Here is a 9,850-nt window from a genome sequence, read left to right as displayed (position 1 = left end):
TGGAGTTCTTCCTCGCGAGTTTTGATGATGGACTCGCGTTGCTTGAGCTCCTCTTCGAGCTTCTTGAGGTCGTTAGCGTTCATGGTGGCAGAGAAGGAGGCTGTGGGAAGCTGCGACGACGACGACGATAGCGGCGATAAGGTTTTGAGACCGAGTCTTGACATGAGAGGAACGATGTGGCCTGATACCATATAAATTGGAATACACCGGGCGGCTCAATGCCAGTCACGGTACAGCCTCCTCGTATATATATGCATCCAGAAATTACAGAGTTTGTGTACAATATGAATAGACCAACAGAGATGGAAACTATCTATTTGGTAGCTGCTTGACTTGCACCCCACGTTGTTCATCACGATGCGGCTCCGTCGGATGGTCTGACTCTAACAGAACCATTCTATTAACATTTTAAGGCCTTGCGTTTTTTAAATTTATTTTAGACTTTCCGACCATATTTTTTTAGTGTGAGAAGACGTTTCCATCGAATATGAAGTGTCTATGACGACTTTGTCAATTTCAAGATAATGTGACAACTCAATATCTTAAAAGGTGCCCATAGCGATAGAATATGCGTGGGTGCGCTCATAAGATGAATTGTACATGTATACGCGACCATATAAAATTGTACCGTGTTAGAAAAAAATTACTCCATCTGTATCGAAATACTTGTAGTTGGAAGAGACTAGTACAAGTTCCCAGCTATAAATATTTCAGTATAGATGTAGTATATAGTTTCATGGCATCAACTGTCGGTCACGTTGGCGAACCAACCTGTGGTTGGATGGTTAGATGGACAGTGGTATCCCCAACCCATCAGAGTTCAAGTCTTGTACTCGCCTTATTTTTGGATTTATTTCAGGATTTCCGGCAATGCATTTTCAGTAGGAGGAGACGTTCCCGTCGACAACGAGACGCCTACGGTGACTTCGTAAATCTAAGATGATATGCCGGCTCAGTCTTCGCAGGTGCTCATAGGGATAGGGTGTGCGTGTGTGCGTTCATAGGAGTGAGTGTATACGCGTATGTATGAGCGCTTGCGTCTGTACTGATGTTAAAAAAAACTGTCGGTCACGTTGAAAAAATGGCATAAATGAAATGCGGGACACCAGAAACGAATAAAAGAATAGAAGAACATGACGACGATTGTGGTCTTCAAGTCAGGTGATTTTGGGTGGACTTCCGTCCCGGCGCGCACACATCATCCCCCCAGTTCTCTTTCTCTCTCTGTCTCCATCCGTGTGCCCGGAAATGGCGGGCGGGGGCGAGCTGGTGGTCAGCTTCGGGGAGATGCTGGTGGACTTCGTGCCGACGGTGGCGGGGGTGTCGCTGGCGGAGGCGCCGGCCTTCCTCAAGGCCCCCGGCGGCGCTCCGGCCAACGTCTCCATCGCGGTCGCGCGGCTCGGCGGCGAGGCCGCCTTCGTCGGCAAGCTCGGCGACGACGAGTTCGGCCGGATGCTGGCCGCCATCCTCCGCGACAACGGCGTCGACGACGGCGCCGTCGTCTTCGACGCGGGGGCGCGCACCGCGCTCGCCTTCGTCACGCTGCGCGCCGACGGGGAGCGCGAGTTCATGTTCTACCGCAACCCCAGCGCCGACATGCTCCTCACCGCCGACGAGCTCAACGTCGACGTCATCAAGAGGGTACGCGAATCACAACCCTGCCTATTACTGGCTTCTTTGCTTGTGATCTGGGGAACCAACTCGATCCCATCGAGCACAGTAGAATCTTCGGCCAGTATCTTGGATCCGGACGCGAGCGCTAGCTAGGTCTGATTTGGTGCGCATCAGGTGGAATTTTTTTCGTCCTGTTCCTCTTGTTTATCTAGGTGTCCTTTTCGTTTCGTGCAATTCGGGGGCTGAATCTTCCTTGGCAAATTAGGCGGATCTTGGTCGGATTTTGTTGTGCCGTCCGATTGGTTGGTACTGTACTTGTTCTTTTACTGGATCTGTCTGATACTTTAACCCGTGCCATGTACAACAGTAGAATCCAATGTGAAGTATGTTTCGTTGTGATGCACAATAATTGAGATTTGAGAGTGTTAGCTGATTTGCTATGTCAGATAGATCTTTTCATGGTTACTACTAAAACTTTTGAGAAAATGTTTGCACATTTGGTACTACCTCTGTTCCTAAATATAAGAAGTGTTGGCAGTTCACAAAACTTCTTATATTTGGTACTGTCTACTGTGAAACTGAGACGTAATTTCAGAATTGTGCATGTCAGGTAGTTCGTTCGATATGAACATCTCCACGACCATAGTCTAATGTCCTCAGCACACCTACGGATTACCAAGTTAACCGATTCATCAGCTCTGTTGAAGATGAGGGCATTGTGGCGTTTCCAAACGTTCCACATGGTAGGGGTGCAGATCGTAACTTGACATAGTCGCCAGAGAAGCAGGTGATCAACATTTTCATCCATGGAGCAGGAGGGTCATGTCGGCTTGTATGTATAGTTCTATGATCGAGAACTACCACATATCAGGTGCTGCTAGATGCTTCAATTGTTCATGGTTAGATTTATGCTCTGCGTGCAGACTTTATAAGAAAGTGTTCAACTCTAACGATATGATTCTTAAATCTGTCGATTTCTTGCAAAGTTTCTGTACTGCACTGTTCTATTTCTTTGGAGGAAAATGACTCATAACTTATAATGCACCCAGGCTGCAGTCTTCCACTATGGATCAATAAGCTTGATTGCTGAGCCTTGCCGGTCGGCACATCTGCGCGCCATGGAGATCGCCAAAGAGGCCGGCGCGCTTCTCTCATATGATCCGAACCCAAGGGAGGCATTGTGGTCATCCCGTGAGGAGGCTCGCACCAAGATCTTGAGTATCTGGGACCAGGCAGACATTGTCAAGGTCAGTGAGTCTGAGGTTGAGTTTTTGACTGGCATCGACTCAGTAGAGGACGATGTTGTCATGAAGCTGTGGCGCCCTACCTTTAAGCTCCTCCTGGTCACTCTTGGAGGTCAAGGCTGCAAGTACTATGCCAGGGTATGCTTTACAAGTTTTTCGAATCTATTGTTAGTGCTGGTTGTACTTTGTATGTCAAATCTAATCTTCACTGGGCTTTGCTTTGTATGCACTCGGGACAAGTATATAACTGTTGCACAATTACCATTGAGACTTAAAGACTCATGCTGTAACTGAGACTTTAGCTTTGTTGTATTTGACATTTTGACTATAGGATTTCCGTGGAGTTGTCCCATCGTACAAAATACAACAAGTTGATACCACAGGTGCTGGTGATGCATTTGTTGGTGCTCTGCTCCGGAAAATTGTCCAAGATCCATCATCACTGCAAGTAAGCTTGCCTACAAACACTTCTTTAGCATTACTGTGCTAGTTTCAATCTAGCTCTGTATAACTCATGCCGTTTTTCGTGCGTAGAAGTAGGTGGTTCACTAATTCCATATCTGCTGGTTGCCGCAGAATCAGGAAAAGCTCGTGGAGGCGATTAAATTTGCCAATGCATGTGGAGCAATCACCACCACAAAGAAAGGGGCAATCCCTTCATTGCCCACAGAAATTGAGGTCTTGCAGCTGATGGAGAGTGCTTAGATGGTCATGATTTTCACTAGCTTCGAATTCCGCATGTTGTATTGTACGCTGATGGAGAATATTCAGTTGTAGTGGATGATATCTTGTACCAGCCATAAATGGAATCTTGATCCATAAATTCGGAATCTTGATCCATAAATTTGGCGGGACGGCTCTATATGATCTCTTGCTCCATTTCTGAGCTTCTTTCGGATGTGAAACGGAGACAAGTTATGTTATCTGTAATCCCACAGTGTTGTTGCTGAGGAATTACGCACTTGATCCATAGTTCCCGGACTTTTGGAAAATACGAATCAAATGCTGTAGCATACCTATTCAACTGTCAAACGACATCGATTTTCCAGGACTTGTCAACATCTAGGGCCTTTTGTTATAAAGTATTTTTTTAGACAAACTCCGAAGCTTTTTATTGCGTGGTCACAATGTTTACAGGGACGAAAGATAGTCCATCCGGCTGGCCTAGCCACACATGTCAGCCAGCTGGTGGGGATAAAGCATGTTTTGCGAGCTTGTGAGCTTCGACATTCGAGCTCCTAAATTCACTAGATGACCAGTTGCGCCAATGGCGCAAAGGCCGAGAGCAAGCCATGTATTGAAAGAGTGTACATTAATATTATGCAAGCACATATTGAAGTGATAAACATTAGACAAAGTCATCGCTGCACGTTTGACCATGGCGCAAAAAGCAAAAGCGAGCCAAGCATTCAAAGCATGTGTATGAGATTGACTTAGAATAACTTAAAGAGACTTATATTCCATTACATGAAAGCTTGATGCTTAAAAGAAAATATTCAGATCACTTGGTAATAGCATACATTGGCTTTAAAAGACAGGCTATATTAGAAAAGATGGATGGTGCAAAGGCCGAGAGTAAGCCATGTATTGAAAGAGTATACATTGAAGATGACTTTATCATCTAAGCAGCACTTAATGGTGGGTTTGTTTGGTGGACTGTCATTGCCCAAAGCACAAATGCGTTCAATACCATCGTCCAATCCAAAATAATACTTATTTATTTCCTGTAGAATGTCCTATGATTGTGAAGTTGTATCGTCAAGACAATCTCCAACATATCTTATCTATGATAGGGTATGGTTCAGATCTAAAGAAAAACAACAGAGAAGAAACACCTGCAGAAGAGTTAAGATAGTAGTTACATAACACCTCAGTACCTTACTGGGCATTCCAGTGTTCCTATGCAAACACACTAATAAACAAAATGTCCAGTAAAAGATGCGAGCCACTTTGCTAATCACATAGTCATTGAATGGAGTAGCAACCAATTCTTTTAGTCTGCTAGTAGATATGCGTCAACAGTTATGATTCTTTTTGTACATCTCCCTTTGAAACATTAGCACAAGATAGAACCATATTTTCTCAGCGCTTTGAACCCTGGTTTCAGAATGATTCTCAAAATACATATGTCTGAAGACAACAGAATGAACACAAAACGGTTCAGTATTAACGGAGGCTTCTTTACTTAAATCAGGACAAATCCAAATCAAATGTATAGAGATAACACAAAGACCAAACTCTGCGGCTATTGTTTCAATGCACAGTAAGCCGTATCTTCTATAAAATAGTGTCCCGATACAATTGGTAACGAACGATTTGGTTCCAAGTACACAAGTAAAGGAAAAGGTAACCTTCTTATTTTTGAGATATTAACAATAGTTTCTACAAAAGACTTATATATACCTAAAGTACAGGAGGTACCTAGTTTCTACAAAAGGATAGAGGAACTACATCTTCAAAAAAAAAAGCTAGAGGAACCAAAGCACAACTATCCATTGCTGCAAAGTAGAAATTAGAGATATAAAAATATTATCCTTTGGGTGGAATATTACTGAAAGCAACAATATGCAAAAGTAAATAAAAAAATACCGAGATCATTTGCAATAACAATGTTACTCATTAGAGAGATTAACTATACTGCAAATGGATAACTAATATTAATTATCGGAAGAAGCAAATGCCAGCATAGGGAAAACACACATGTTAAAACTGCTTCCCTCACCAGCAAATAAATGTGCACAAGAAAGAGACTAACCGAAGCATGTAGCACTATTGTCGGGAAGTTATGATATTGTGAGTGAGACATAAGCTAGCTCTTGGCCTGATGTAGAGTTGACAAACAGAAAACCTTCTTTTGAGATAGAAGCATACAATCCTGCCAACTCTTCTACTTTGGCCTGACATGCTAGCTGTGGTTCATTTGTAGTAACCCGAATCAGCTGCATCAACTATTTATTTCCTAATTAATTACACGAACTTGGAGCTACTTTAGTCTAAAGTAAGCTAAAGTTGGTAGTACAATAAAATGTTAGAAACATGGGTTGTCCACATCAGTAATTCTTCCAAAAAATAATTACGATCACAGATTTTTTAGCCTTAACTTAGGCCAATCTTATATGCTCGCTTATGCGGTCAAGATTCTAATACTTATAAGTCAATTTATCGTATAGTTATTGGCCATAATCACTAAAAGTGGGAACAAAAAATTTTGTCATTTAAATATAAGCATAATAGAAGTGGCAAAGGAAGACTTACCAAAGACTTAGTGGGAGCATCGATGAAAGTTAAATGCATTCAAGATATAACATCTGAGCAGGACCATAGAACTGAACTTTATATCTACTCTGCTCTGCACATAGGATACTGGAAGACGACACACAAATAAGAATCAATCAAATAAAAATTCAGCGGACATCACAGACCAAAGTGTGCTATAGATGTTTGATAAATTTGTAATCTATCAAGAAGCTTCTTGCTAATAAAACTATGCAGTTCTTTCTGACGCTCAATTACACATGTGATGTGTACATGTAAGTTTGGACGCAGTGAAGCATTATACATAATTTTAAGTGTAATCAAGTATAGCATGAGATGCTTAGAAAGGTACATTATGTTCGAGTTGGCAAGAGCAAAGCAGTACAAACATAACCTGCTCTATGGATAAAACATGGACGAATCTCTCCAAGTGTAGTTCTAATGCCGCAAAGAACATCTTGAAGATGAACTTGCATATGTAAACAGTAAAAGGTGATTTGGTAGATTCTAGAACACGTGTATTAACGTTTTGTTTAAGCAGCTTTCCTTCATCAGCAAGCAACAACTATTGGTTTGAGCAAGATGAATCAAGCTAGCATGCACGAAAATAGTAAATTGATGGCCAACTGGACCATTCAACCTATCGTTTCCTATTTTTCTGCCACTTAATTAACTTCCATCTATAAGTGAGCAACAAGCATCACTTTGCATATGTAAACAACATAAGATAATCTGTTGGATCGTATAAACCTTTCCTTCATCAGAAACCAATGAACATAAGATTCATCCTCCAAATTGTCTGGTTTGGAGCAGCAACTGATCCGGGTTCGCACTGAAACACACATACACAAGAAAACATCTTCAACACCTAATTCAGTAGAGATTTCTCCCTGTCTCTCCAAGAAAATAACATTCCCCTCAAGCAACCAATGAACAAGAACGATTCTGCGTATCTGAAGAACGGAACCGGGATGGTGATAACATCAGAGGCTCCCAATTTGCAGCCCCGATATGAGCACCCCCCCCCTCTCCTATACAGGTATAAAAGAACTCACCTCTGGCCGGCGGCCGGTGGGCGGAGCTAAATGACCTACAAGATCTCTACTACCCGAAGTTTCTTAAATTATCACCAAATTAATACCTTTAACTAATTAAGGATGGAAAAGATTAAGCAAACATTAAGCTACAGAATCGTCTCCTGGATTGTTATGAGCATAAGAACCTGCTTTTTTTGCGATTTCAAATCTGATTTTTTTGTCGCAATACAATTCTAAGGCCGTAAATAAAAATTATTATACTATTGTCTGGTCAATTTAAGATCTATGCTGAATAGGTTGAAGTTCTGTCGGTACTACAAATCTCCACTTTTGGGGAAAGCAACAAACTTGGAATCACCAATGAAGATTCAAACAGGAAGACAACTGCATATTTAACTTTCATAAAAGCACTTCCTTATTTTGACCATTTATATATATCAAGTATATACACCATCGACTCAATTTCAGTCTTCTTTAATCTCCGGCGGCCGGTGGGCGGAGCTAAATGACCTACATGATCTCTACTACCCGAAGATTCTTAAATTATCACCAAATTAATACCTTTAACTAATTACGGATGGAAAAGATTAAGCAAACATTAAGCTACAGAATCATCTCCTGGATTGTTATGAGCATAAGAACCTGCTTTTTTTGCGATTTGAAATCTGATTTTTTTTGTGGCAATACAATTCTAAGGCCGTAAATAAAAATTATTATACTATTGTCTGGTCAATTTAAGATCTATGCTGAATAGGTTGAAGTTCTGTCGGTACTACAAATCTCCACTTTTGGGGAAAGCAACAAACTTGGAATCACCAATGAAGATTCAAACAGGAAGACAACTGCATATTTAACTTTCATAAAAGCACTTCCTTATTTTGACCATTTATATATATCAAGTATATACACCATCGACTCAATTTCAGTCTTCTTTAATCTCTAACTGAACCAAATAACAAAAGCTTAAGCTTAAGCATCCACACACACAGAAAATGCAAAACAAATCTCACATAAAACTGTCCCAAGCCAGATACAGGGGAAACCAAGGTGAGATGATCATGTTTCTTATAGGAAACAATAACCATAGGTAAATACATACATTATTGCCCTGTCAGAAGGTACTTAGTTGTACTTCAAGTGGTACTGGGACATGAAACTAAGCCATTGAAATTTTTGAAACAGAATAGATGATAACACCAGTGTAGGCCATGAACAAAAATACAAAGAACATAATCAAGCATAACCCACCTCGACCGAAGCAACGGTTGATCAACAGCAGGAACCTGAACCTCATGATGCTACACCATATATCTATGGTTACCCTTTTTATTTCTCCCGCCTAACCTGAAGTAATTATCTGGACAAAATAGAGAGGCACACTTCAACTAATCAGTTCTTAGTAATTATAGAATGCCCTGTATTAAAGGAAGTAAAATCAAGCATGTATATGCTCTAACTTTCATAACTGCATGTAAACTCAGCGATTAACTTTATATACCAAAGTGTACAATTCTCAAGTTTAGCTACAGAGACGAAAACAGAGACAGAGGGCGTGCACCTGAAACCTGACGGAGTTTGCTTCGGCCTCCAATCCAGAACATAATTATCAACCATGCGCGCCTTCCCCATGTACTTCACAAGCATCTATAAAGATGGAATTGACATAAGCCATAAATCACAAGTTCTTGGCACCAACGGCAATAGGGTGTCATTTTAAACAATGTTCAGAATGATGGCTCTGATGAATCTTTTAATGCCTACAGCAGACAAATCTAAACTGAATTTTGTTTGTTTTTTCTGTAACTAAGAAGTTGGAAATTGACAATCATGTATATAGATCAAGGAAAAGTAGAGTATAAAATGGACCACAATTATGCTAGCAGCAAAGTACTCTGGAAATGAAAAAAAAAAGAGAAACGCAAGTTAGATTATTCTCTGGAAATGAAAAAAAAGAGAAACGCAAGTTAGATTATTCCAGTCAAGTGATGCAAGTATATCTTTCAAGCATCGAAAAAATAGATACGAATCAAAAGAGGCTATCGCATCATCCTGGTCATTAACATCAGAACCATAATTCTGGATTTCTGAAGTTGCAAAATACTTCTGGAAGCTGTTGTATTGTTAATTCACATTTATCCTACAACATCCATACATCATACAAAAATGGAGAAAGAAAAACCAATAAAAACCTGCTCGAAGGTAGTCATCATCAACAATTCTTGCTTCAGTAATGACAACCAACCAGCACATATATCCATCCATGATACATAAAGGGGGGAAGTAAATTACCTTGTATGAGAACAAATGAATTGTCAGGTTGCTGCAGCTGCCAAAAATGCCCCAGCTTAATACATGGATTCTGTCAATGCAACTCACATAGTCACCTGGGTACACATTAATAGACAAAAATAATGCATCAATTAAAAGGAGCCAAAACAAGCAGAGCAGATCACGAACAAAAAACAAATGAGAAAAGTCACTGGAATATAAGTAAAATAAAGTAGTTGGCATTCATGTAAACAAATCTAAACAAGGATAAAATAAATCATAACATCAAATTGCAGGAACAAATGTGACTTTGCTTGAGATAGAGGTGAATTCACCTTATTCTTCTTCACCAAACTCTTCCTTGGGATTCTTCCTCTTCTCTTCTTTTACAGATCTGCACACATTGTTCTTACGAAAACAGAAGAAATCAAA

General features: G+C 40.5%; 1 protein-coding gene and 1 long non-coding RNA gene across 4 annotated transcripts in view; one reads left to right on the top strand and one right to left on the bottom strand.

The window, feature by feature from the left end:
* Positions 1-1,171: 1,171 nt before the first annotated feature.
* On the top strand, positions 1,172-3,841 carry LOC119311004 (fructokinase-1). The gene is made up of 4 exons (XM_037586631.1): positions 1,172-1,641; positions 2,664-2,996; positions 3,190-3,306; positions 3,435-3,841. Exons 1-4 carry the CDS (start codon positions 1,249-1,251, stop codon positions 3,561-3,563), a joined length of 972 nt encoding a protein of 323 aa, XP_037442528.1. The 5' UTR covers positions 1,172-1,248; the 3' UTR covers positions 3,564-3,841.
* A 274-nt stretch (positions 3,842-4,115) lies between these two features.
* Positions 4,116-9,850, bottom strand: part of LOC119311003 — a 6,297-nt gene continuing 562 nt past the window's right edge. The window contains exons 2-8 of one of the 3 annotated variants that reach the window (XR_005150842.1): positions 9,754-9,826; positions 9,440-9,534; positions 8,709-8,794; positions 8,399-8,507; positions 6,864-6,945; positions 6,114-6,221; positions 4,116-5,797 (exon numbers count right to left, since the gene is read on the bottom strand). This is a non-coding gene — a long non-coding RNA (uncharacterized LOC119311003). Of the gene's footprint in view, positions 5,807-6,113; positions 6,222-6,863; positions 6,946-8,398; positions 8,508-8,708; positions 8,795-9,439; positions 9,535-9,753; positions 9,827-9,850 lie in introns of all 3 variants that reach the window. The other 2 variants (XR_005150840.1, XR_005150841.1) reach the window with 2 other exon arrangements.

This window comes from Triticum dicoccoides, chromosome 5B, assembly GCF_002162155.2.
Source record: "Triticum dicoccoides isolate Atlit2015 ecotype Zavitan chromosome 5B, WEW_v2.0, whole genome shotgun sequence".
Classification (NCBI taxonomy): Eukaryota; Viridiplantae; Streptophyta; class Magnoliopsida; order Poales; family Poaceae; genus Triticum; species Triticum dicoccoides.
This window is presented reverse-complemented; position numbering and strand designations above follow the sequence as displayed.

Bases quoted from the DNA above. Each gene is read 5' to 3' on its own strand.
- LOC119311004 (XM_037586631.1), top strand. From the start codon at position 1,249: ATGGCGGGCGGGGGCGAGCTGGTGGTCAGCTTCGGGGAGATGCTGGTG. The intron at 1,642-2,663 runs GTACGCGAATCA...TAATGCACCCAG, and splicing joins ACGTCGACGTCATCAAGAGG to GCTGCAGTCTTCCACTATGG. The intron at 3,307-3,434 runs GTAAGCTTGCCT...TGGTTGCCGCAG, and splicing joins AAGATCCATCATCACTGCAA to AATCAGGAAAAGCTCGTGGA.